This window comes from Sphaerodactylus townsendi, linkage group LG01 (genome assembly GCF_021028975.2).
Source record: "Sphaerodactylus townsendi isolate TG3544 linkage group LG01, MPM_Stown_v2.3, whole genome shotgun sequence".
In the NCBI taxonomy this organism is placed as follows: domain Eukaryota; kingdom Metazoa; phylum Chordata; class Lepidosauria; order Squamata; family Sphaerodactylidae; genus Sphaerodactylus; species Sphaerodactylus townsendi.
This window is the reverse complement of record NC_059425.1, coordinates 148,128,814-148,156,430: the sequence shown is the minus strand read 5'-3', so window position 1 is coordinate 148,156,430 and position 27,617 is coordinate 148,128,814. Positions and strand designations below refer to the sequence as shown.

General features: G+C 42.0%; 1 protein-coding gene across 4 annotated transcripts in view; it reads left to right on the top strand.

Moving 5' to 3' along the window:
- LOC125432727 (E3 SUMO-protein ligase ZNF451-like) overlaps positions 1 to 26,911 on the top strand; it is a 35,293-nt gene extending 8,382 nt beyond the window's left edge. For 2 of the 4 annotated variants that reach the window (XM_048496617.1, XM_048496610.1), the window contains exons 4-15: positions 4,883 to 5,008; positions 6,864 to 6,975; positions 10,733 to 10,880; positions 11,166 to 11,292; positions 12,160 to 12,313; positions 14,912 to 15,059; positions 15,576 to 17,179; positions 17,804 to 17,941; positions 21,289 to 21,419; positions 22,741 to 22,927; positions 23,323 to 23,382; positions 26,072 to 26,911. In XM_048496617.1, coding sequence (XP_048352574.1) covers positions 4,883 to 5,008; positions 6,864 to 6,975; positions 10,733 to 10,880; positions 11,166 to 11,292; positions 12,160 to 12,313; positions 14,912 to 15,059; positions 15,576 to 17,179; positions 17,804 to 17,941; positions 21,289 to 21,419; positions 22,741 to 22,927; positions 23,323 to 23,382; positions 26,072 to 26,124 — 2,988 coding nt within the window. In that variant the 3' untranslated portion in view covers positions 26,125 to 26,911. The remainder of the gene's footprint in view (positions 1 to 4,882; positions 5,009 to 6,863; positions 6,976 to 10,732; positions 10,881 to 11,165; positions 11,293 to 12,159; positions 12,314 to 14,911; positions 15,060 to 15,575; positions 17,180 to 17,803; positions 17,942 to 21,288; positions 21,420 to 22,740; positions 22,928 to 23,322; positions 23,383 to 26,071) is intronic. The other 2 variants (XM_048496632.1, XM_048496624.1) reach the window with 2 other exon arrangements.
- Positions 26,912 to 27,617: the final 706 nt, after the last annotated feature.

The window sequence follows — 27,617 nt, the reverse complement described above, 5'->3', positions numbered from 1 at the left end:
GCTGAGTCACCAGCATGGACATAGAGTAGACAGCCAGCCTACTTCCACTCCAAAGTACCACTTCCACTCCAAAGTATAGATGGGCAGACAGGCCCATCTATAGAGCTACCCACACCTCAGTTCAAGCTGGTACTTTGCATTCCACTCCTGCATGGCCAGGAGTTCTTGGCAAGTGTATGCAGCACTATAGATTATTCTGTGATAAGCCTGATTATAAGTCTTGTTTCAGGTGTGATTTCTCCAGATAGGGACAGCTGCCTCAATTAGCCCATGGGGTTCTAGACCTTGCCCTCAGAATAAGTGCCGCATCCACACTCAGGGCCAAGAAATCTTTTAGGTTCTAGCTTCTGAACTATTCAGGTGCCAACATGACTTCCTTAAGATCCACAGAGCCTTTGGATTCTCTGGGGATATTGTGCCAGATGAGGTCCTCAGGAGTTCAAGGAAAAGAAAAAAACTAATGTTTATTCTTCCAAGGAGCAGCAGTGGCGTAGGAGGTTAAGAGCTCGTGTATCTAATCTGGAGGAACCGGGTTTGATTCCCAGCTCTGCTGCCTGAGCTGTGGAGGCTTATCTGGGGAATTCAGATTAGCCTGTACACTCCCACACACGCCAGCTGGGTGACCTTGGGCTAGTCACAGCTTCTCGGAGCTCTCTCAGCCCCACCCACCTCACAGGGTGTTTGTTGTGAGGGGGGAAGGGCAAGGAGATTGTAAGCCCCTTTGAGTCTCCTGCAGGAGAGAAAAGGGGGGATATAAATCCAAACTACTACTATTCCTCCTCTTCCTCCTCCTCCTTCTTCTTCTCCTTCTTCTCCTTCTCCTTCTCCTTCTTCTTCTTCTAACAAGATGGATAGAGATCCAACAGATCAGATCAAACTTCCTTTCAGCATACACACACATTACTACTACTACTACACATTTTATACTAAGAGACATTTCTGACACCAAATGGATAGGCTCATCTGAGAACACCACCATTTAAGCAGCTGAGAGAACAAACCTTTTATCAATAGCCCTTCAGTTTCATGGCTTTTGTGGTGACAAAAGGAGGGTTTGTGGGTAGAATTCTAAAAAAAAGTCTCTGTTGCTTCAGTGGAGATTTTTGTTTACCTTTTTCCTACTTGTTCTAAATATTAACCAACCTTTTTCTGTAAGTAAGTCCACTCAGTATCAATCTTGTTATATAAAAGGCTAGCCGTGGTGGCAACTCACTTCCAGCTTATTGCCATGCACGACTCATATCCAGCCAGTTGCCACTCTGGGCTTAAGGGTGGGGCTTACACAAAACGGATAAAAAACAACACAAACAAAACAGCAGAATGTGGTGGTTACCCACTCTCTCATGTGCTCACTCTTCTCCCCCACTGGCCACTCCCCATGGGAGTGTCACGACTTCTGGCACCACTATTCTCTCCCCATTGGTCACTCCCCATGGGAGCATTGTGACTGCTCGCAGCTGCAACTGTGCTGTTAACTATTACATGCTGATACAATCATTCAGGAAGAAGATAGGAGGAAGCTGGTAATACTTGGCCAAGGGGGAAGGAAAGGCAGAAGGTCTGCCCCCCTTGTGGGTGCCATTAACCCATCAGCAGTTTTCTAGAGTTTATTTTATTTGTTCAAACAATTTTACTTTACTGCTACTATTAGATAAGTAAGCTTGTGACATGTTTCTCTTCCCAGGGCATGTGATAGTTTTCAGCCAATGGAGTGACTAGTGGCAGATTTTTGAATTTACCTTCTCTCTGAGTTCATTTGGAATCTGGCTCTCACAGGGAAAGCCAGTTAGAAAAGACTCTCTGTTTTCTCAAAAACGCCAAGTTGGGAAAGGCTTTCTCTCAGAAAAACCATTAGGAAAAAGAGAATCAAGTCTCTGAGACAGGGAATCTGTCCTATTCACACAGAAAGGAGAGGAGTAGCCTCCTTGGTGTAGGATAGGAATAGATTAACGATATAATAAAATTTAGTTAAACTGCTTTGGTTAAGTTTGGACCCCAGGGTCATTTGTAGACCATATGTTTATTCCATATGTTTCGAAAATAGTTGCTTAAATGGTTTTGGTGTCTGTTGAGCTTAATTAATCTTTTCCTTTTAAGAGTATTCTGCCTGCTAGTCATCTTATTATCTGAGTATTAGAGATAAATTGGTTGGTTAACTGTAGCTTGCCTTCACCAGCTGTGCTATTTTAAAAAAAAAACATAAGTCAAAGGATTTTCTTTTTCTTTCTCAGACGTTGGCAGGACCCCTCCTGATTCAATAAAGGGGACCTTGCTGGTGGCAGTGAAAATAATTAGTGGGTAGGAGTTTTGTGAGATTCCTTCATTGCTCAACCTGATAAGCACAGTAGGAAGAAGGTCCTCCCCAGTGGACTGCACCTACCCCAGTTAGCAGAGTTTCATAAACAAAGATCCAAAAGCAGCAATTGTGTTGCCTTTTATTAGGACTGACCAAAATGCTACACAACAGTGTGTTAAAGAGTTCCTCAGAAATATTATCCAGTTGAGTATTCAGTACAAAAGGGGCGTGGGTGGGGAGAAAATGAGTGTTCCAGGAAATGGTGGAAAAGTCTCAAGTTATATTCTATAATCTGAATGTTTAGAGAGCTGTTTCCCTCTGTAACCATGCTGTAATTTAATCTCCAGTTTTATTAATATAAGGGGTATACAGAAGAATATAACTGTTTAATAAACGAACATCAACTACTCCATTTTTTCTTTTGCTTGTCCTTATAAGGGACCTGTATGTTTTATTTGGTGTCAGAAAGACACACAACAACAACCACCTTTATTTGGCATTTAAAAATAGGTTCTAGAGCATTGCCAGACATTTTTGAAATACAAATCAAGAGTACATTCAAAGCGCAGACAGGAAGACTGTATAGCAGTATACATTACTTAGAAAGTTCTGTCACTTGTAAAAGAAATTTTGCTACTTTTTCCAAGAGTATGACATCTGTGCTGTTTAACAGAAGCTCCACAACAGCACAGTCAGAGTCACTTTCAGATTTGTCTAGGGCCAGCCTGGGAGAGAAATTCCTAATGCCCACATATCTTGGACAGTCAAGAATAATGTGAGCAAGAGTCTCCACTTGATTTTTACAGTGTGGACAAACCCGATCCTGGAGAGGTATGGATAAGTAGCGTGTGTCAGAAAGACCTCTGATGATCTCCCATATTCATAAAGGGGAGAATGCCACACTTTCCCCTTTTTCTGCTGGCCACTTGTGGTGCAACATAGAAACCTGTTTTGCACCCATAGCCATCTAACCTTCTGAAATCTGGAATGTTTCTTGCATTGCAGCCTGCAGATAGCAGGCTTTCTGAAATGTGGCTGAAACAACTTATTTTCTCTTCTGTTTTTTGGACTGGATATCTATCCAAATGAAAAGTTGTGCAGACATCAAACATTTACACATTGTTTTGAGATATTTTGCATGGTCTTGGTAAAACAAAAAAAATTACCATATATACTCACATATAAGTCGATCTGCGTATAAGTCGAGGCACCTAATTTTGCCTTGAGGAACTGGGAAACCTTATTGACTTGCGTATAAGTTGAGGGTGGGAAAGGACCATGGGGAGGTGGAGCGCTGAGCAAGCAAAGGAGCCGCAGTTGGGGGAAAGGAGCATCCCAGAAGCCTTTGGGAGGATTTTTAAGGAGGGGCGAGGTGGGTTTGGGGAGAGGGAATAAGCTAGGGGCCGTGGAGGGTGAACGGGATGGGCGGTGGTGGAGGAAAAGGCAGAGGAGAACGAGGCACAGAAAGCGGCTGAAAGAGGGCGGCAGAGAAGAAGGCAGGAGACAGCGAAGCAGAGAAAGCAGTCACGAACTCACTCTTTTTTCCCTTTCCCCCTGCAGGCTGTAAGACTTGGTTTCAGAGAAGCTACCTGTTGGGCAGCCTGTCTCTGTGGTTTTCTTAAAAGGGTAATGCTCCAAAGGTTGCTTAAGCAATCTTTGGAGTATTGCCCTTTTAAGAAAACCAGCCTGCCAGGGAAAGGAAAAAAAGGGTGAGTTAGTGAGGGGGCCTGCCAGCTGGCAAGACAGAGCGAAGCAGAAAACTAAGCACAGAAAGTGGCTGAAAGAGGGGCGGCAGAGAAGAAAGCGGGACAGAGCGAAAAATGACAGGGGGAACACCACAAAAGAATTACCGGTAAGTGGGACCCGCATATAAGTCGATGGGGGCATTTTTCAGCCTAAAAAAAGGCTGAAAACCTCAACTTATGTGTGAGTATATACGGTACACAACTTCTAGTTTTGTAATATTGCTATAAACCAATGTGACAATGGAATACCTACCCAAGAAGTCTTTTTACATATTGTATTGAGAAGAGGTGAGTAATGATTTTTTCCAAAATTGATCATCATTCTCGCAAGCAGCAAAACAAATTCAATTAGTGTGACCAAATCGTCTTTAAAACTTGCTGTTTCTTCTATTTTCTTTCCCAACAATTCCAACTCCTGGGAAAAAAACCCTACTTTGACTCCTGGATTCACGGACCCATTCCTTTAACAGCAGTGCTCACCCCTGGTAACTGGAGTTTTTCCTTGACCCAAAAGGCTTGAAGGTTCTCTTGCTCTGAGGAAATTAATTCCTGTTAGCAAATTGGGTCAATTGTATGAACTACAAAATGAATCTTAGCTATTCATCTGACAGGCATTTGGCCCATGGTATTATACTGTCATAGTGAACAGAAAACTTAGGGAATAGCTATGGGAACTTAGGGAATAACCCATGTTGTTTGAAGATTGTTGTGAGAGGAATATTGCATTGTCCCATAAATAAGCAGACCTACTTACCTGAATTTTTCATTCTCTTTTTAGTTGAACTTATAATGGTGTTAACTGACTTGCCATTTATGAAGAATGTTCTTTCTTAATTTATAGAAAAAAGTAAAATACAAAGACCACATTGATTATCAGAAGGAAAGGGTTGTTTCAACCCTTGATCGCCTAGCACGCCATGTAGAGGTAGAGAAACAGCTGAAAGAAGACAGGAACAAAGCTTTTAAGGTATGATTCATTATGAACCTATGGTAGGAGTACCATTACTTAATTTGTAATATAATACGTATGCATAAACCTGGCTAAATACCATATGGTCATCCTACTTTGGATGAGGAGCCTATCCAAGAATCCTGTTCTTTTGTCTTGACAACTTGAGGCAGCCATGTCTATCTGGCTGGGATGACCACTTGGATTCCCATATGCTTCCCAACCTGCATGATTCAGGCCAAAAGTATCAGAATATTATTATTATTGTGGTATGTTGGATTGCATTTATGTTCTTATGTTGATATTGGCTGATCTTTGATCAGACTGAATGAATGAAAAAATGGTGCATTACATTCAGCTGTAGTTAGTGGCAGTAATAGGGAAATGTTGATTATGGTGCATGCTGTAGCCCAGATTCCAGCATTTTTCATACACCTAGGAAGGTTTTAAAGGAAGGAGCTGCTCAAGAGTTTGAAACTAGCACTTAGACCCTTATTCTTGGCTGCAGCCCATGGCCTTTTGTGTACAATTGGTTTCTTCAGGTCAAGTGTAAATTACCTTTGGATCAGATTCTCAATTGTGCATGTGTTTCCCCCACTTCAGAACTCACTGCGCTGCAGATCACAGAAACCCCACAGTTTCCAGGAGCATGGAAAGTGTGATTTTATTTTCCGTGACTGTGTACGGGAAATAGAGCAGAGTGGTGTGAATTTCGCTCCCTTTGGTTTTTTCGCTCCTCCCCATCTTTCACACCACCCATGGAGGAGGAGTTCTACTGCCATTTCTGGAGGATCGATAGGCACCCCTCTTTTTAAAATTTAAGCATTATCCCAGGAGCATTAGAGGGAATGAACAGCCTTTAAAAAAATCATAAGCAGGTGGAGTCCAACCACCTGAACCTGGAAGCATCCTCCTCAGGGAGCAGGTGAAATGATGGCCATGTTCAGGTGAAGCAGTGAGGCACCTCCTCATTTGTAAATGAGGAAATTCAGGGAGACCCCATTGCAAAGCACATAGCTTCACCAAAAACTGAGAGTGCACAAGAAGGGCCTATGCTTCCCCAAAGAATGCAGTTTATAGTTCTATAAGAGTATAACGTAGGTGGTGAAGGCCTGTGTGCTGCATTTACAGCTCATTGCTAAATTTTTTTGGTAGCACAACCTAGCCTTGTTCCATGACGCAAAAAACAATGTATTTATAAGGTTTGCAAGCTGTATATTGCCAATACTGTGCTATTCTTAGCTTTTAATCTCTCAATACATAGAATGTCACTTGGTGCACAGGACAGCCATTATTTCCCAACCACAAAATTTTGGTTAACATACAATAGAATCTTCTTATGGCAAAATATGTCAACAAGTAGATGCTACAAAAGACTGTAGCAGAGATCTATAATGAATTTAGAGAAAGGCTAATAATGCAAATGACATTAGGTTTCTGCTGAAGAACATGCTGTATTGATCCAGGAGTACCATTAAAACCACTTTCCCAAAAGCAATGAGAAACAGTCATTCACAGTGGGAGTTACATCATTGAGTTTAGCGAGATTCATGCACCTTCAAAGGTCTACAGGATGAATCTGCATTCTGCGGCTCTTCAGATACCATGGATTCTACAAATCCCATCAGCCCCAATTGGCCATGCTGGCAGTGGTTGATGGGATTTGTAGTCCATGAACATCTGGAGAGCCGCAGGTTGCAGACCCATAATGTAGACCTTTGAAGGTCATGGTGCTAAACCATTTTTATCAGCATTAATATTTTACTGATAAATTTACAAGCTTCTTGTTTTTTGCCTTAATCAGTTATTTGACCTGGCTAATGTAACAACAAAACTAATGGCCTATTTTTCTAATAATTGGGACCACCACTAGGAAAAAATGAACTTCCAGCATGCTCATGGACTGCAGGAGTTGGAATTTATCCACGGGCACAGTGATACGGAAGCAGCCAGACTGTGCGTGAATCAGTGGCTCAAAATGCCAGGTAATTTATTGGGCATGCTAACCTGCAATGAAGAAGAAAAAAGTGTGACAAGCTCTTCTAGAGCGGGATCTAAGTTCTAAGTAACAGATGTTCTAGAGGAACAACTGTTCTTTCCTATTACCAGTCCCTTCTTCTTTGTTAGAGATGGGAAAGGCAGAGGTAAAATAGTCAGCAGAGATACCTGCATTTCACCCTTCTATTTTAAGAAGTGCTATAGCTCGGTTGCACAACACATACTGTTGCACAGTTAGAATTCAGTATTCATTCAGTGTTTTCTGAGAGTTTCAAGGGTTTCATGTATACGCATCCAAGCCTACTGCTCAGCGAATTGGCTAAAGAGTCTTGCTTAAGTTTGACTGTTGGCTTTTCTGCACCCAGAATGCACTGTTAACACAGACTAAATATGGTACCCAATTTTAATGTCTTTATTACAGTTTTTAATTAGATGTATTTATTATAGATACCTACATATCTGCTCTTCCCTTCTTGCTCAAAATTAGGCATGGTGTGGTGACCTAAGAAAGACTACCCTTGGTTGGGTGTAGTGAAATGAGCTTGGAGAAAGGGGTGTGCACCATTTTTTTCAGCTTTTTTGGGGTTTGAGTTTAAAAATCCCAGAAATGTTTAAAAAATCTGAAAAAAGACTGAACCCTCTTATTGCTATGGTTTTTTTCCTGGCTTTTTCAATTTCTTTGAATTTTGGGGAGTCTATTAAACCTGATCCTGGAAAATACCAACTTGCCTCTGAAGTCAGGCACCCAGTGTTTAGTTTTGCACCTGAAGTTTGTGAAGACTTCACACATGGCAAGGCAGAGCCGAACACTGGACTCAGCTCAGCAAAGCCCAGTATTCAACCCTGTGCCCCCCACGGGGACTTTGGAGGCGGCAGCACAGAGCTGAATGTTGGACCCAGCTGAGAAGGTATTTTTGAGGGGTTTGAATGCACCCCCTACTAGGACATGTTCAGGTCTGTGGGGGAGGAGCACTTTGAGTGCCACCAGCACTTTAATGATTTCTGGGAAGCCATTTCTGCATCTGGTTACATGCAGGTGGGACTCTTCAGGCTGGGAAGCTGTAAAACAAACAAAACTCTGAAGGGAAATTAATGCTTTCCTTCTTTTCTTGCGTTGGCAATACTGAGCTGTTTAGGGATAAGACTTGATGCTTAAGTGTCATAACCGTACATTACAGGCTATTTAAGGAGCTTTTTAAAAACAAAAAAAGTAAATTGCACAAGTGGAGAGTCAAGGGCTCAAGTAAAATTAATGATGACGAGAAATCAAAGCATACTCATGCAAGGGCAATCTGAGTGATACTGAGGCCCTGGGCAAAAGTTCAGAATGGGGCCTCAGAATCATTGCCGCCACCACCACAATGGGGACAAAGGAGTGGCCCTCACTCTATGGGTGGGACTAACTGCTGCTGCCAGGAGCCATCTGTACCAGCCCCAGTTGCAAGTCACAGCAGGGGAGGGGATTGTGGGATATTGGAGACTCCCAAGGTGTAGGGCCTGCTACAGCTGTTGCCTGTTGGCTAAGACTGGATATGTAAACATGTCACACTAGCTAAGCATACCTTCTAACTTTGCTGCTGGTGAAATAAGCCCTGGGATTCAGACTCCCTTCTCTCTCATCCAGTGTACTGTGGAAGAATGAAAAGCCAACAACTCAGGAGCTGTATTGTGGATCACTGGAATTTTAGAGCCTCTTTATCACATTGGCTTGTGTGCAGAAGGAAATTAGGAGGCTCTTGCTCTCATATCATGTTGAGAGGTTTGCTGTGGCCTGCTTAGTAAAAGGGAACATTCCCACAGGCCTGGACAGGCTGTCAAGCTAACTGGACAGACTTGAAGGCATCTGTACCTTTCTGGGATGTATAATCTGTTTACCGAGTAAGTCGTCTTGCTAGTTGGCAGCTTCCTGGAGATTAGTTGTACCCACAGAGTGCAATTTCAGATGCAGAGAAAAAGTGGCAGCATGGTCACCCCAGTTGTTTTCCAGGAACAGCCCAATTTTCAGTCCAAGTTTTGTTTGTTTTCTTGATTATGTTCATATTTAGTCTTTCTTCCACCATGGAACTCAAAGCTGCATATGTGCTGTTCCCAAGAAGACTCCCGTTCAGGTTTTGGCCATATCTGGACTTGCTTATCTTCACAAAGCTGCACGGTCATGTGTCTTCCAACATCAGTAATTGTGACCTACCAGCTCCATACTAAAGCTTTGCTGCTGGGCGGGTGAGGGTATTCAGCTGCGTAAGAACATCTGGAATTAAGTGACTTGTGTTCAGAGAAGTTCAGAAAAGCTCCTTCTCAAGATTTCCTTTCCCGCAGAAGCGTGACTATACTATCTATCCCTAAACTTTGCGGAGAAATTGATGGACTGCCTCTTTAGCATTTTGGTGAGAGTGAGATTGTTTCCATTTATAAGAATTTGTGGCAACAATATTTGGGAAACTAGGACTCAAAACAACATCCAGGGAGCAGCAGTGGTGTAGTGGTTAAGAGCAGGTGTACTCTAATCTGGAGGAACCGGGTTTGATTCCCTGCTCTGTGGAATAAGCTGTGGAGGCTTATCTGGGGAATTCAGATTAGCCTGTGCACTCCAACACATGCCAGCTGGGTGACCTTGGGCTAGTCACAGTTCTTCGGAGCTCTCTCAGCCCCACCTACCTCACAGGGTGTTTGTTGTGAGGGAGGAAGGGAAAGGAGTTTGTAAGCCCCTTTGAGTCTCCTTACAGGAGAGAAAGGGGGGATATAAATCCAACTCTTCTTCTTCTCTCTGAAGGACTTCTTCACATACTAGGTATCAATCAAAGATGTGTATGTAGCAGACTGTCTCTTTTTTTTCTGGGCATGTTACATTTTGGCCCCTCTGATCCTCCTCAGCTTGTGAATATCAGCCTTTTTGTAGAGAGCTCCTGCGTTACTGAGGCAGGATAAGTGCAGCTGCAATAGGCTTGGCACAGCAGAAGAAACCACACAACACCATAAAGTAGTTTCACTTCTAAAGAAGACTTTCTCTTTAGGTGTAGGTTATTTACAGTGTAGACAGTATCAGCAAACAATTGGACAGCATGCTCCGCAGCAACTCAGAAATCCCTAGACACAGTATAGTTGAGCATGCTCTACCTTTATACTTCTGTTAGCCTATCACAGTAAAGGTCAGTGATCAGGTTTAAACCGGTTCTGTACAGATACATCAGGTTTTGACAGGTGTTTTTGTCTGACAAGTGCTGTCACCTAGAGCACATTGATCTGTCTGCTCACAAGATGCACACCACATTTTTTTAATTCCCTTGACAATGTATGCATAATGACTATAGAATGGTTCTAAAGATTAAAACAGAAGAGTTTGTTGCTATTTTGACAAGCATTGAGAGTCTGTACTAATAGCGAAGTAACCATGCTGGATCTTCACCTTCATAAATTCTACCCATCTGTGCAAATGGGCAAAGTCACTCATTAATTTATAGAATACCTGTAAGGAGCTGCTTTCTGGACAGAAAGTGATTGGTCTGGTTAGTTTCTGGGTCTAACTGATAAATAGCTTCCATCAAATCAATTCAATGGCAGCTCAACTTCTAACAGGGAAACAGTATTACAAAAGCTTAATGGTGTTTTAGATTTATAGTTATCACACAGTCATGCTGTAAATTGCATATCAAAATAGCACAATCCATTTCAATTTTTCTTTTTAACTCTACAGTGTTCTGAAACTTAATTGCACAATATATTAAATATTTTTGTTTTTTACCTTAGGTCTCAAGCCAGGTACTGTAAACTCAGGAAGAAAGTTACCTCAGATGTCAGCCCAAATGCCGTCTGGCAATAAATCTATTTTATGTCCCATAATGCATTGCAACAAGAAGTTTGACAATGGGTATCTTCTTCTAGGCCACCTTAAAAGGTAACATTTCTTCATTCTCCTATTAAACATGTCACTAGATGGTGTATCATGTGGAGCTTTGACTTCTGCATCCAGGTTTCAAATAGATGAAAAACAAGAACTTTTCATTGATTAATGTATAATAAGTATTTGCCCATGTCCTTTAGTGAACTTGGCAATATTGAAGAAGCTGTAAGAGTGGGTTGCATTTGCTTTTACTCTGAAGTGACATGGGCAATTTGCAAATATAGAATTCACACTGTTTTTTAAAAAATATGTCTTTTTATATATTTACTGTCTTCTTAGGTTTGATCATTCCCCATGTGATCCAACAGTTACACTACATGGACCTCCATCTAGTTCTTTTGCCTGTATAGTCTGCAATAAAAGATTTCCTACTTCTCAGCAATATAGTGATCACTGTGTTTCTAAGGTAAAAATCTTAGGTTATTTGTTCTTTTAAATAAAATGGCAAAAAAAGAATAACATTCAGAGAGAGAGACTTTGTGGCTCTTTATAATGATGTGATTTTTTTCTTTGATTCCTCTTGGTTCACGTAGTTTAGGAGGAAATCTGGTGCAGCACTTGAGATCATGCCCACGATGAATAATGAAGCTTACCTTGAGTCAATCATAAAAAGATTTTTAAAAATCACTGCTATCCATGTCTGTCCATGCATATTACTTGATTTCAAAAATTCTCTAGCATTTACAGCCACTGTACTCTTTGGCTGGGATTGAAATTCCTCCTTTTTATTGTGTGTGTGTTTGTGTTGCACAGTACATTTGAGGAGTGTCATACTTTGTGGTATTAAAGAAAATACTAAATTCCTCTCTTATCTGCCTCTGGATTTTGATATTACGAACAGTCTTCCCATAGCAGTTGGTAAGAATTCCCTTCAGTAACAGCAGTAAACTGGGAGCCCCATGGCACAGAGTGGTAAGCTACAGCACTGCAGTCAAAACTCTGCTCACGACTTGAGTCCAGTCTTGACAAGAAGTTGGTTTCAGGTTGCTGGCTCAATGTTGACTCAGCCTTCCATCCTTCCAATCTTGGTAACATGACGAGCTAGCATGTAGTGTAGATTACTGGGGAAGGCAATGGCAAACCAGCCCATAAACCGAGTCTGCCTAGTAAACATTGTAATGTGACATCACCCCATGAGTCAGTAATGACCTGGTTCTTTCACAAGGGACTACCTTTTCCTAACAGCAGTAAATTAACCATCTCTGTATCTCTAAAAATATGTTTCTTTTCTGTTTCTCCTGCCCCCCCCCACCCCTCCCTCACAAATTTCCAGGCAAGTGAAAATGATGGCCATGAAAGAAATTATCCTCCACAGCATATTCAGTTTTTTGCATGCCCATTCTGTTTCCTCCTTTTCAGCCTCAGAGATGAGTGCCTGCAACATATGGCTGCAAAGAATCATTTTTCTCATTCTTTTAAACTGAGTGGTATGTTTCTTTCTATTTTTAATATCTGTTATGAGCATGCACTGGATGATGGGGGTTTTTATAGAAAAGCCTGATGGGGTGGGTCCCTTAGAAACTGGATTGGGTCCCTTAAAAACTTTGCCTCACATGCTACCCCGATCACTCATTCTCCAGGGCTACCAGAAGGTACTTGTTCTAGGATGCAGTCAGCTTCGGTATAAAGCTCTCAAGCCTGTGACCAAAAGCAGTATATGCAAAGTAAGGTCAACAAAAATGCTTTTTTTAAAAAAGGAGGATTTATGTTGAACAATAAATAATTAATATTTTTATTTAAATAAATAAGTGAGGTAATTATAAGACTTAAAACACTGAAGTAAAGGATCCATTCTTAAGATTGCATAAACCAAGAAACATTATTTCATAGGTTACAGTTTCACATCATTTTCGATTAAACTTCACCGCTTCTTGCATTTCCTAGACAGTATAGGGCAGTGGTGGCGAACCTTTGGCACTCCAGATGTATGGACTGCACTTCCCATCAGCCCCTGCCAGCATGGCCAATTGCCATGCTGGCAGGGGATGATGGGAATTGTAGTCCATAACATCTGGAGTGCCAGAGGTTCGCCACCAAGGGTATAGGGAAACCCACCATGCCCTAGATACTGTAGGTTAGCCTGATCTTGCCGGATCTCAGAAGCTAAGCAGTGTCAACCCTGGTCAGTATTTGGATGGGAGAGAACCAAGAAAGTCCAGGGTCGCTCTGCAGAGGTAAGCTACAGCAAACATGGCAACTACCCCCCCCCCCCACAAACACACACAGTGGCACAGATGGCTTACCTGTTTCTTCCCTCCTGACAGCTTTGTCTCCTTGGGGCAACAGAGGTGGCTCTCCATGCTGACTGCCCACCCAGCAGCATCTCCCACAGCAATGGTTGCGGTTTGCCCATCTGGTAGCTTTCCTCCCTTAATGTTGGGGGGTCAAGTGACTCCTCTCCCTGCTTGCAGTTTGAGAGCCTCATTGTGTGCAAAGCTTGTTTTTGGGTGGGAGATTTAAACCTCTTAATGTATTTTAAAATGTTTTCAGATTTTTCTGCAAACCTGAGAGCTTCTCCCCCACCAAAGCTTGTGGAAGTATCTGTTTTCAGTCTGTGTGGCCCTGCTCCACAGAATGAAGCCATACTTGATTATCAGAATATGAAATTCAGGGAATAGGTCGTCAATTCTGAAGTTTATATGGCACTGTGGCTCTGTTAGCAGTATAGGTGCAAGAGTTTGAGTGGAAAAAATATTTTTAAAAGGATAGTTTTGTGAAAATGTTTGAGTCCTGGAAACTTGGTGGCGATCTCAAAGTACTACATGTGTGGAAAATGCTTTGTGATAGCAAGCTGGGGGGGAAGTTACACAAACCTATTCTGTCCTGGCCTGCAGCTGAGCAAAGGTGTTCCCTGATTATTGTATTTTTAAAAATCTAGTTTAATTTCATTCAAAGCAAATCATAACTTTGAATATTAATCAAGAATCAAGCATTTTCCAGTGAAACATGATGGAGGAAGGTAAATATTGTGTTCAAATTCAACAGTGCTTCCCCTTAAGCTTAAATTTATTTTATCATCTGCACAGTTTCAAACATATTAAATCAGTCCAACTGGAACTTCTGATACAATCATAAAATGGTTTCCATCCACAAGCAAAATTTGATTTAGACAATAATTTAGCCACCTGCCAAACTTTATTCAATGAACACATTTTAACATTTAAATATTTTACACTCCTTGATTGGCAGTCCCTATCCTACCTACAGTTCTAGAATTCCCTTTTTTGCTTTCCCTGGGACATTAGCTACTTATAATGTAAATGTCCCATTAAAATTCCAGTCTTGAGGCACATATGTAAAGTAACACTGATATTGAATTAAAATAAAGAAAAAAACCTATATCATCTTGTGGGCTCAAGATGGGCCAAATAAATTGCTCTTGCAATATTTCTGAAAAATACTTGGGATGCTATTACCAGATCGACCTGTGGTGAGTTGGGGGAACCCTGCTTTTAAGTCAGCAGTGCCTCTACCAATCCTGCCAACCCTTGGGGTGCCTGGCAGTTTCGTACCAAAATCTGGAGCCCATTCTCTGCATTGGTTAGTGTACCCACAAGGGCACAGTAAAAGCTTGTGTGAACTTGCCCTTGCCCATATCTGCCATACAAAGCACCTATCACACATACTTCCTGAAGGGATTAAGAGAGCACAGTGACCCTGCCCTGGAGACGGTTCGCATCTCTAGCCTTGGACTATACACCTCTTCAGAGACAAAGGACTTGTTAATGTGTTTGCCCCGAGTGCTCCTGCCAAGTACTGTAATAACCCAAGAACTTCTTTCCCTAACCTTTCCAAGGACTACCTCATTTGCACTGTCATTGTTCTATAGCTATGATTCAATTAGTACCTTTGCAGGTAACACAGTGGAGTATAGGTAAGGGGGAAGGGTTGGAGCTGATGTGTGGATCTGCCTTGAAGACTAGGTGGCCTTTTGTTAATTCCAGTGTGGCGATACTACATTTGAAGTCCATTTAACAACTCCAACAAACTTTTTCAAAGCATATTGTCTTTGCATTCTTTTGCAGAAAAGTCAGGAACCCCGCTTCCTTTGCCTTTCCCAGCCTATGCAAAAAATCTTCTAATCTCCTTGTGCAAAGAAGTTCCATTCAAAGTAAAATGTGTGTCCTGCCAACGGCCATTACGTTCCCATGCAGAGCTAACAGCACACTTCAGGTTTGTGAGAGTCTTAACACTTGTAAAATGTGGCTTCGGATCACTCTTTCTAAACAGCTGTTGGATATTAAGCCCAATTTCTCTTCTTGGGTATCCTTTGCTTTATCTTCCATCTTGCACATGGAGTTGAATCCTAAACAGAGCCATGAATGGCCATCCATAATGCTGAAGTGTATTTCTGCTGCTGGCAAGGCAGGAGTGTGCTATTGCTATGTGTACGTACTCCTGCCTTTTAAAGGGCCAAGACAACAATCACATACTCCTTCCAGAGTATTGAGCCAGCTGCCACTCATGGTTTTGAAGGGTTCTGACAGGTGTTTGTGACATCTACTCCAGGAGAAGGATGCAGTCTGGCAGGAGGGTATGGGAAGTCTTAAACTGGATTTGAAAAGTAAATTATACTGTAAAACAAAGCTGGTATCAGATTTACTATTGACTGCTTTTTAGTGGATAGTGGAAAATGTTTTACAGTTACAGCAGCAAAGTTATTTTTTTGTATTTCATTTCCAATTATAGAACTCGTTGTCGTAATGCTGGTCCAGCAGCTTTGTCAGAGAAGAATATCTGCCAAGTTGCTGAAATCTTTAAAGCAAAAGGCTTCTGTCAGAGCTGTAACGAGCTGTTTATTGATGACAACGATATCACTAAGCATACTTGCAAAACCCTGCACAAGGTTAATTTTCTCACCACAATGGAACAATCTGTCTTGATATTTTGCCATACCAATAAAAATGTCTCTCACCTGAAACACAGAAGCATTGTAAAGTCTACTTCTCTGAAGAGATCTTTGGCCATGGATGATCACGATGAAACCACTTCAAAACAAAAACGGGGCTTGGAAGACAACAGCCAAGAGATTTGTAGTGCCCTCACTGTGAAAACTTGGATGTGTGAGTGCCATCTGACATTTCCTTCTGAAGACTTAGTAGAAAAACATATTTTTTCTGCGAACAGAATATGCCACAAGTGTGCTGTGTGTGGTAAGTTTGCAGAAAATGTAAGCATCATCCGTTTGCACATGAGCCGGTTCCACGGAGGAGCACACTTGGCTAATTTCCTCTTTTACTGTCAGTCCTGCAATGTAGATCTTCAGAAAGGGAATGATGTGTTGGCACACGTTACTGAATATCATTGTGGGCACAGCTATTTTTGTGAGAAGTATGTCAGTGAGGATGATTTTGCATTATCTTCTGATAAACTCACAGATCCCTTCTGTAATAACTCACTTGGTACCGAAAACCAGTCTGTGACCCCTATGGAGCTATCTGCACCTTCAAGTCCAATGGACCAGTCTGAGGAATCTTCTCACCAAGAAAAATGGCAGTGTTGCTTATGTGAAGAAATCTTTGACTCGGAAGATGCTGTGAAACAGCATTGCATGTCATTAGAGAGCCATCATTTTCACAGGTTCAGCTGTGACTTGTGTAAAGTTACATTCCGGAAAATAGAAACACTGCACCGACACTGCCAGGATCGGCATAACAATGTTGTACAGATAAAATATTTGTGTGGGTTTTGCGGTGACTTATTTTTTGATGCTGAGGAAGAGTTTTTACTTCACTTCAAAGGTTTCCATAGCAGAGATTACATATGTGTGTCTGAGACCACAAAACCATCAATCAAGACATTTGAGACGATAGAAGAAAGTAGCCTTCTAAACTGTGGCTGTCGAGAGAAATATATCTCCAAAGAAAATAGGAAAACAGATTATGAGAAGTGCCAAGCAGACATGCTGGCAAAAGGTAACCTGTGGTTTCGCTGCACCTTGTGCCCTTCAACAGCCCAAAGCCATTCTGACATGATTAGTCATCTTGAAGGCCATATAGGTGACAAAATTAAAAAAGAATTGTATGTTGTGAGGTGTGGAGCATGCAACAAAAGCTTTAGTGATCTTGCAAATGCCCACCAGCACTTTCATGTCAAACACTGCTTCTCACAAAAGCCCAAGTTGGATTTTGGCTCTCCAGCAAAAGATGAAGTCTTCCAGTTCTCTGCTAGTGGGTCTTGTATAGACAAGAAGCCTGATAAACTGAGGCTTTCAGCTGCTATGACTGCACCACATTCAAAATCCCTTTCTTCAAAGAAACCAGAAGCTATAAAGAAAGAAATGCCTGGCCAAGGTTGGTAGAAATTACATAGCAGGTGTCTTTCCCCATTTCTCTGGGAAATTTTCTGAGGTAATAAGATAGTTTAATGCTGTTTGTATGTGTGCATACCCTCTCCTGTGGTGTTACAGAACACAGTTAATTGCATTCTCATAGGCAGCAGAAGCACTCTTTGCCCCAAATTGCTATCTGTGTTTGGCAAATAACTGTTCAAAACCAACTGTGCAGCATGTCCAGCTAGGGGAAACTTTGCAATGCAGGGATCTGTTGAGTATAAAATGCTGAATAAGATAACTCTTAATTAAATGTACTTTATTTTTATGGTTTGAATTATATTGTTGCTATAGTTTAGTAGGAATGGAAACTGCCATATTTCCATTGGCGTAAGGGGGCAATGGGGTGATCTTGCTTGATTCCCCATTTTACTGTAGCCCTTTTAACCACGTGAGTCTCCCTAATCACTATCATCGCTTTGGGGCGGCCGGGGAGGGGGGGGGGGGTTGAAAAGAAGTATCTGCTTGTACCAGTAGAAAGCAGGAAACCAATTCATAGAACTGTATCTTGAAAGTAGTCTGAAGTATGGATTTCAGTATAAAATGTGAAATATATATATTTTTGATCTCTCCCTACCCGACTTAGATAGTGAAGATCTACCTGATCTAGATTACTTGTGCACCATGACACATATAATAATGATGGATTTAGATAACTGGGGAAGCTTCTTCCAGCAACTGCCTGCTTCTCTTAACCAAGGAACTTTTATCTGGGGCTTTCAAGGTAAGGGAAAGAATTAACTGTTCAGGCATAACAACGAAAGCATAAGCAGCACTACTTCTTAGAATCTGATAAAATAGAAAAAAAGTTAGATTGATCCATAAGAACATAAGAACAAGCCAGCTGGATCAGACCAGAGTCCATCTAGTCCAGCTCTCTGCTACTCGCAGTGGCCCACCAGGTGCCTTTGGGAGCTCACATGTAGGATGTGAACGCAATGGCCTTCTGCGGCTGTTGCTCCCGATCACCTGGTCTGTTAAGGCATTTGCAATCTCAGATCAAGGAGGATCAAGATTGGTAGCCATAAATCGACGACTTCTCCATAAATCTGTCCAAGCCCCTTTTAAAGCTATCCAGGTTAGTGGCCATCACCACCTCCTGTGGCAGCATATTCCAAACACCAATCACACGTTGCGTGAAGAAGTGTTTCCTTTTATTAGTTCTAATTCTTCCCCCCAGCATTTTCAATGGATGCCCCCTGGTTCTAGTATTGTGAGAAAGAGAGAAAAATTTCTCTCCGTCAACATTTTCTACCCCATGCATAATTTTGTAGACTTCAATCATATCCCCCCTCAGCCGCCTCCTCTCCAAACTAAAGAGTCCCAAACGCTGCAGCCTCTCCTCATAGGGAAGGTGCTCCAGTCCCTCAATCATCCTTGTTGCCCTTCTCTGCACTTTCTCTATCTCCTCAATATCCTTTTTGAGATGCGGCGACCAGAACTGGACACAGTACTCCAAGTGTGGTCGCACCACTGCTTTATATAAGGGCATGACAATCTTTGCAGTTTTATTCTCAATTCCTTTTCTAATGATCCCCAGCATAGAGTTTGCCTTTTTTACAGCTGCCATGCATTGAGTTGACATTCCCATGGAACTATCAACTAAGATGCCTAAATCCCTTTCCTGGTCTGTGACTGATAGCACTGACCCCTGTAGCGTGTACGTGAAGTTTGGATTTTTTGCCCCTATGTGCATCACTTTACATTTTGCTACATTGAACTGCATTTGCCATTTCTGAGCCCACTCACCTAATTTATCAAGGTCCGCTTGGAGCTCTTCGCAATCCTTTGTGGTTCTCACCACCCTACATAATTTGGTATCATCTGCAAATTTGGCCACCACGCTACCCACCCCTACTTCCAGGTCATTTATGAATAGGTTAAAGAGCACTGATCCCAAAACGGATCCTTGGGGGACACCACTCCTGACATCTCTCCATTGTGAGAACTTCCCATTTACACCCACTCTTTGTTTCCTGTTTCTCAACCAGTTTTTAATCCATAGGAGGACTTCCCCTCTTATTCCTTCATTGCTGAGTTTTCTCAACAGTCTCTGGTGAGGAACTTTGTCAAAAGCTTTTGGAAATCCAAGTAGACAATGTCCACCGGTTCACCCCTGTCCACATGCCTGTTTACACCCTCAAAGAACTCTAGTAACTTTGTAAGACAGGATTTGCCTCTGCAAAAGCCATGCTGACTCTTTCTCAGCAGGTCTTGCTTTTCTACATGTTTTATAATGTTATCTTTAATGATAGATTCTACTAATTTACCAGGAACAGATGTCAAACTGACTGGCCTGTAATTTCCCGGGTCTCCCCTAGATCCTTTCTTAAAGATTGGTGTGACATTGGCCATCTTCCAGTCTTCAGGGATGGAGCCTGATTTCAGGGATAAGTTGCATATTAAAGTGAGAAGATCAGCAATTTCATGCTTGAGCTCTTTAAGAACTCTTGGGTGAATGCAATCTGGGCCAGGGGATTTGGTAACATTTAGTTTATCAATGGCTGCCAGAACTTCTTCCTTGTCTACCACTATCTTCGCTAGTTCCTCGGATTCGCCTCCTAAGAAGCTTGGTTCAGGTGCAGGAATGTTCCTCACCTCCTCTTGGGTGAAGACAGATGCAAAGAATTCATTCAGCTTCTCTGCAATCTCCCTGCCATCTTTTAGCACACCCTTTGTTCCTTTGTCATCTAACGGGCCTACCGCTTCCCTTGCTGGCTTCCTGCTTTTGATGTACTTGAAGAACTGTTTGTTGCTGGTCTTGATGTTCGCAGCCATGCGTTCCTCATAATTCTTTTTTGCCTCCCTTACAGCTAACTTGCTTCTCTTTTGCTACCATTTGTGTTCCCTCTCATATTCTTCATCAGTCAAACTGGACTTCCATTTTCTAAAAGACATTTTCTTTGTTCTGATAATTTCCTCAACCTCTCTTGTTAACCATGGTGGCTTTCTTTTGGACTGGGTGCTGCCTTTTCTAACCTGTGGAACACATTCCAGCTGAGCTTTTATTACTGTGTTTTTAAATAACCTCCAAGCATCCTGGACAGTTTTGACTCTCTTGATTTTCCCTTTCAGCTTCCTGTGCACTATCCCCCTCATCTTTGAGAAATTTCCCTTTCTGAAGGCGAATGTAACTACATTAGTAGTTGCCACTTGTTCGCATGCTGAGATACTGAATCTGACAGCATTGTGGTTGCTGTTCCCTATCGGCTCAACAACACTGACTTCCTGCACCAGGTCCTGGGTCCCACATAGAATTAGATCTAGGATCACCTCTCCCCTGGTTGGTTCCACAACCATCTGCTCTAAGCCACAGTCATTTAGCATATCCAGGAATGCTCTCTCCTTACTATGACCTGAACATGCATTTTTCCAGTTTATATGGGGATAGTTAAAATCACCCATTACCACTACATTTTTGCTTTTGTTGGCCTCTCTAATTTCTTTTTCCATCTCAGAATCCTCTTGTGCACTTTGGTCAGGGGGACGATAATATATTCCTAATATTAAACTGTCCTTCACACCTGGTATTGATATCCACAGTGATTCTGTAGGGGAACCAGCTCCCCTTGCATGGTCTATTTTATGTGATACTATGCTCTCTTTGATGTAAAGGGCAACTCCACCCCCAATGCGCCCTGTCTACATCCATGTTCTACATTGTGCTTTCCTTTGTTCGCCAAGGCATCTTCATCATCCCCACCACACACTGCAGGTTCTTTTTTCTCCTTCCCTCAGGAGCTACCACTTGCTCCCTCCCCTTAACTGCCTAGTTCTACATGGTTGTTAGTAAATCCCCTAATGCCTGTCATGATCTCACAACATCTTTTCTGAGGTGGGGTGGATCTTGTCTTCCGATGATAGGTTGGGGCTGGAGGGAGGGTGTTGCCCTAAAAACTGTCTGCAATGTTCTTTAATCTAATGATGCTCACCTGTTATTAAAGGATTCATAATTAAGGAGCAAATGAGTTCAGGGACTCTGCATAGAAAACCCAAAGTTCATACTCATCCCCTATTGTGAAACTTCACGGATCTTTCTAGCATTGGGTCTTTCCTCATTTCATTCTTTAGGTGGGCACGGCAAATGGAAGCAACCTGTGAATTGCAAAATGTTTAACTATCTTAACAAGATTGGGTGTTTCTTTCTTCATCCACACTGTGGTACAAGGAGGGAAGCAGCTGACTTTGCAATTTGTGTACATGTAAGTCTTCAAGTTTCTTTGACCAAGTTCTGCTTTTGTCATGCAAGAATGACACCCTGGGCAAAATCTACATATACAGCCATGTATGCATATACCTAATGTTGGCCTTTCCATCTAGGCCACCACCTAATATGACTTGCCGCTCTCCTCCCCCCTTCTTTCCTGGGGAGAATTTTAAAGTGGGGTTGGTCGGACGCCTCTACTATTATTATCATTATGTTTGTATCGCTGTTTTAAAGATTTTAGTAATTCATTTTATTTATGCTTGTGCTGTACACCGCCCAGAGCCCCTTGGGGATGGGGCGGTATAAAAGCCGAAACAATAAATAAATAAAAATAAATAAATAAATAAATGGTGGGCCTCAACAATATCCAGCGTGATGTAGTAGTTTAGAGAGCCATCATGTTAGAGGTTAAGAGCAGTTGACTCTAATCTGGAGAACTGGGTTTGACGTCCCACTCCTCCACTTGAGCAGCAGTCTTATCTGGTGAACTAGATTTGTTTTCCTTCTCTTAAGTATGAAGCCTGCTGGGTAACCTTGTCTAGTCACAGTTCTCACAGTACTCTCTCAGCCCCACCTTCCTGACAAGTTGTCTGTTGTGGGGATAGGAAGGGAAGGAATTTGTAAGCCACTTTGAGACTCCTTACAGGGGAACTCATCAGCCTTTTTCTTCATGCATTGCATACTTAGAGCTTGGCCCCCAGAAGGGAGTGAGAAATCCTTTTCTTCATAATAAAACTGTTAGTAAATATATTGTAGAAAACCATACATCTATAATGAGGTACTGAATAGAGAAAAATGTGGCATACTTACATGGGACAGCAGAGTTGGACTCCGCCTTTTGTTCTTTTCTGCCAATTCACCATGGCTTCCCAGGCATTTATCACTGACATGTACAAAGAATGCAATCAAAAACCAAAGAACTGAGCTAGACCTTCATGTATTTTCCAGCAATACAATTTTTTTAAAACTTTATTTTAGCAAAACCTAAAAGACACCTCTATAACCAAACAAGATCAGCCTAACTGATGTTTATACAAAAATTATTATACATTTAATAGCATGTATAATATTATACACTTCTGTCTGCACATTTTCATCCGGATTCAACATTCCAATACAGCAAAAAACAGCCTTTAATTCTGAATAAATAAACTTTGTGAGAATTCCCTTTCTCACCCTATTTGTTTAAAAGTCTGTTCATTACAAACCAAACAGCCATACCAGGCTTGAAGCATTTTCTACTGAAGAATATTTTATCAAATGTCTCCATGTAAGCTATACACTTTTGATTTTGGTTCATTTGCACGCTGTCATAGGTCGGCCGTCTGGATGAGTATCTGCCGAAGCACATTCCTTTCACCATTCTTTCTGGAGACAAAGGCTTTCTGGAGTTGGAGAACCAGCTTAAGATGACTCAACGAACAACCCGCATTCTAGACCCTCATAAAATTGATTCTGATATGATGTGTGCCTTATTAAACAGCATTTCAGATACAGCCAAAGGTATATTTTTTTAATCAGATGGCATGTGCTCTTCCTCCAAAGAGGCTGGAGAAACATTCTCCTCACATTTTATCTTCCCAGCCATTGTGAGCTAGGTTATATTGAAAGACAGGATTCTTCCTGTTAAATCCAGGTTTCAAGTTTTAGCCACTGTTCCACACTTGCTCTTACAGCACATTTGCACTTCAGGCAGGGATGAATCCCTTCTGTTTCAGGAAGACAGAGGAAGATGCCTACTTCTAAATGTGTGCATTTTTGGTTATGAGGTTGTTAGTTTGAGAGTATTACACCTTTGTTCAAAAGGTATGTGGTAGTCAGTTGACAAAGCTTGATGGGGCGTGTGTGAGAGAACTGAGATATTCTCATGGGAAGACAATATCTTTGTTTGTTTACAGAAAATGAAGAGGATTCTCCAATGACCACACAACATTTGCAAGGAGCAAAGATTCAAGTGGGTATGTTTTAATTTTCAGTAGGTGCTTACTAATTTTCTGTGGCCCAAGACATTTTAGAGATCTTTGATATATTGTCAAACAAGAAATAATCTAAAATACTCGTTAGTTTCCCTGTTCTTCTATATCAGGGGTCGGGAACCTTTTCCACTTAAAGAGCCATTTGGCTCGCCCGCCCCCCCCCTGCCCGCCCCCCTGCCCGCTCGCCCCCACTCCCCCGCCCGCCCACTCACCTCCCGCTTGCTTGCCCCCACTCCCTTGCCCGCCGCTCACTCCCCCTCCGCCCCCTGCTTGCTTGCCCGCTCGCTCCCCCGCCCACTTGCTCGCCTGCTTACCCACTTGCCTCTCTCGCCCTCCCCCCGCTCACTTGCCCGCTGCCCACTTACTTGCCCCCAGCTCACTTGCCCGCCCGCTCGCTCCCCTGCCCACTCGCTCGACCGCTTACCTGCTTGCCTCACTCGCTTGCCCACCCCTGCTCGCTTGCTCGCCCGCCCGCCCCCAGCTCGCTTGCCCGCTTGCTTGCCCTGCTCAGTCGCCTGCCCGCCGCCCCTGCTCGCTTGCTCGCCCCCGCTCACTTGCCCGCTCGCTCGCTCCCCCGCCCGCTCGCTCGCCCACTTACCTGCTTGTCTCGCCCGCCCGCTCGCTCCCCTGCCCACTCGCTCGCCCCGCCCCTGCTCCGCTTGCTCGCCCGCTTACCTGCTTGCCTCGCTCGCTTGCCCGCCCGCCCGCTTACCTCGCTGCCTTTAATTTCTGCCCGGGCCTGCCCGGGAAGGGGCAGCCACACCAGGAGCCGCACGAGAAGCGGCGAAGAGCCACTTGCGGCTCGTGAGCCGCGGGTTCCCGACCCCTGTTCTATATGCATACAGTCCTGAGCAATAAACACATAGTGGTGATAAAAAAGTAACAGCAAACAAGGATAGCACCTTCAAAACTAGTTCTAAATGACCCCTTGATCATGAAACAGTACTTCGTATTGACTTGCAATTGGAGAGTTGAATTTGCAAGGCAGTTTATATTAGTTGAGGTGCTCCTTCAGTGACCTCTGAGTATGGGTTTATGACAGACAAGAGCACTAGGAACTAATAATGGTATGAATTAACTCTTTTGCACAGGAGTCTGGGTGCAGGCTCCACAATCTGCATGCATGTTGCAGCCCATTTTATAGTGAGTTCAGACAACAAATTGTGCCAACCCACCACACTCATGTACTGATACATAGTCTATATAAGTGATGTGAACTTGCCTGCAGTATTGCATATTCCAGGGTCATTATGCAGGAGCTGCTCTTTATATAAGCCAGTCCTGACAATCCTGGGTGAAGGTCTCCTAGTTAGTATCAGAGGGGTAGGAAGGTAGTGGCTTGTGCTACAGTCTAGTAAGCACAGGGACTCTTGCTGCATCTCTTATTGATCCAGATACTCGCATGTTACTCAGCACCTTAAAGAAAAGTTTTTTGCACTTAGTTACTGCCCTGTAATTTCATTAGTGCTCATAATGGTGGTTAAACAATGACAGGTTTTCACAAAGGGTGTGTATTTGAATATGTGGGAATGAAAAAGCCCCAAAAAACTGTTTCAGTTATTTTCGGCTTCTTTGGCTAAAAAAAAAGTCTCCATTTCAGTGGACCTAAAAAAGCATATCTTTTAAAAACCAGTGTTTTTTTTTTCAAATTTTCAGATCCATTTTACTCTATGGGATCTTTGCAGGGCTCTGGGGAAGCTGTGTTTTGGGGTAGAGGCACCAAATTTATAGACACACACACCATGAGCCCCATAGAGATCCCTAATAGATGTAACATTGAACTATATTAGGACTCAGAATTACTGGAGATAACATTTCCCCAACATAAGGAGACTATTTTTAAAAATTGGGCGGGGGAAGAGCAGTTTTTTGAGGTAGAGGTACCTAATTTGCAGCACAGCTGCTGGTGACTTTATTTACAAGGACCCCCAAGTTTGGTAAAAATTGGGTCGGGGGTCCAATTTTATGAGGGCACTGTCTTTGGAGGCCCATAAAATTAGACCCCCTGACACAATCTTTGCCAAACTTGAAGGTTCTAAGGAGAGTCATCTGGAGCTGCAAATTTGTTGTTTCTACCTTTAAAAAACCGCCCCTCGTAAAACCATACAAAGACTTTCCATGGGGTTTGATAGACCCAAACTTCACTGGATATTCAAAAAAATCCAGGGAAAAAACTCATATCAGTATGGGGATTTGTTTTTTTAATGATTTGTTTTAAATTGTATTAAACCCAAATAAAAAAACCCCTAGTTTTCACCCAAATATTCTTAAAGAAACCCCAAATAAATAAAATTCTGTGAGAATTTTAAAGAAAATTTTAAAGAAACCCCAAATTTTAAAGAAAATAATTTTAAAGAAACCCCAAATAAATACAATTCTGTGATTTACTGTGAGACGGTCTTCTTTTCTGTAGGGTTAAGTCATTCAGGCTGGTTAAGTCACACCTCCAACTGTTCAGGCAGGGCTATACAACTTTTTTTTTGCTACTCTCCTGGACTGTAGGGGGCTGACCCTCACAGCTCTGATAGCCTTGCAGTTCAGACAGGTTGCTTTGTTCGAAGTTCCACCGAACTAGAAGGCTGAAGACAACTTACCTGATGATGACTGATCTAAAGAGTAGATCCTCAGTCTGATATTACTATTAAATTACAATTATGATATCTTTACGCAGATTTAGACTCTCAGTTACAAGAGGCGATCAGACGCAGTCTTCAGGAAAAATGAAGATGGACTAAGATCAGTGTTCTACAACATCCAAGCTGCTGTATTAGGAACTTACATTGCTGAAGTCAAATATTGCTGGTTAACATTTCAAGCTACAAGTGGCACTTTAAACAGTTGATCTTCCTCAAATACCACGGTCCATCGTAGGCTTCAGCATATTTTTAAATCCTCACAGATTATTGTCAAATTCAAGAGCCCTTAACTGCATTCCAGATCTTGGTCACTGCAATTTGTTACAATGTTGAATAAAATGGTGCATAAGAGAGTACTGTAAGTATTCCTGACATATTGCATTCTCAACCCAGCAGATGGCTTTCATGATATACACTGAAAACTAAGTTTATCAGCTACTCTTATTTTCTGATCTCTCCTTTGCAAAACGTAACTGTTTTTTGTATAGTACTAGCAAAGCCTTGCGTCATGTACAACTATTGATTTTTCTTGGACCATCCTTAGTTGATCAGTTCACAAAGCAAAGATCTGTACTTACCTTGCTATTTAGTATCCAGGTAAAACTTGAGAGTGCTTCACTGTTGTGTAAACTAGTTATTTTGGTTATCTGTATTGGTTAGCTTTGAGTTCAGGGAATGAATGCAATGCCAAAAGAACTATGTTGTCTGTTTTTTTCCCCCTTTGTCCTGTTATTATTTTGGCAAGTATTTTCCTCTTTCTCTCAGTCTGAATAGTTTTTGAAAGATATCTATGTTCCAGTATTAATTTATTGTGGCCATTTCTTAGGCAATGTACTCTACACTTGACCATAATTAAAGAATTAATTAGTTTTGTATTATGTTCCCAATTTACCCAAGGCCTTGTGAAACTTTTGATTCTCCTTTTCTCATTCAACTTTTCAATACACATGCACACATATGCCACTTTTCCAAGATGATCTAATTATGTATTGGTGAGTAGAATACAGAAAATGCTAACCTAAAACTACAGTTTCACACACAAAGTTGCCTTCTACTGCGTTAGACCATTTCTCTGTCAAGGTTGCTATTGTCTGCTTAGATGGATAATGACTTTCCAAAGTCTCATGTTAGTTTTTGCCTGATCTTTTGAGATAGTAGGGGTTTACTCTGAAATCTTCTGCATGCAAGCAAATGCCTTTCACTGAGCCACAGTCCCTTTATTGAAACAAAATATGTCAATACATAATCAAAATGTTGAAAAGTCAGTGAAAGTTTGCTGCATAATCTGATCCTAATTTAAGCTTGTTTCCGAAAATGTATAGACTAAACTTTAAAAATGGGGAGCTGAAACTTATGTTTGAAGATACGTAAGGACACGACGACAGCAAAGGTTCATTCATTTTCCTTCTTAATCCTAAAGGTTGGAAATAATTACTTTAGTTTTTAGATGTTAATACTTGTGGTTTATGTAAACCATTATTAAGCTTGTGTTCACACTTGTGGATACTGTCTTCCTGGTGGTGTTATGTGTTGTTAATAATAACAACAAGAATACATCACAATTTATAAACAACAAAAATA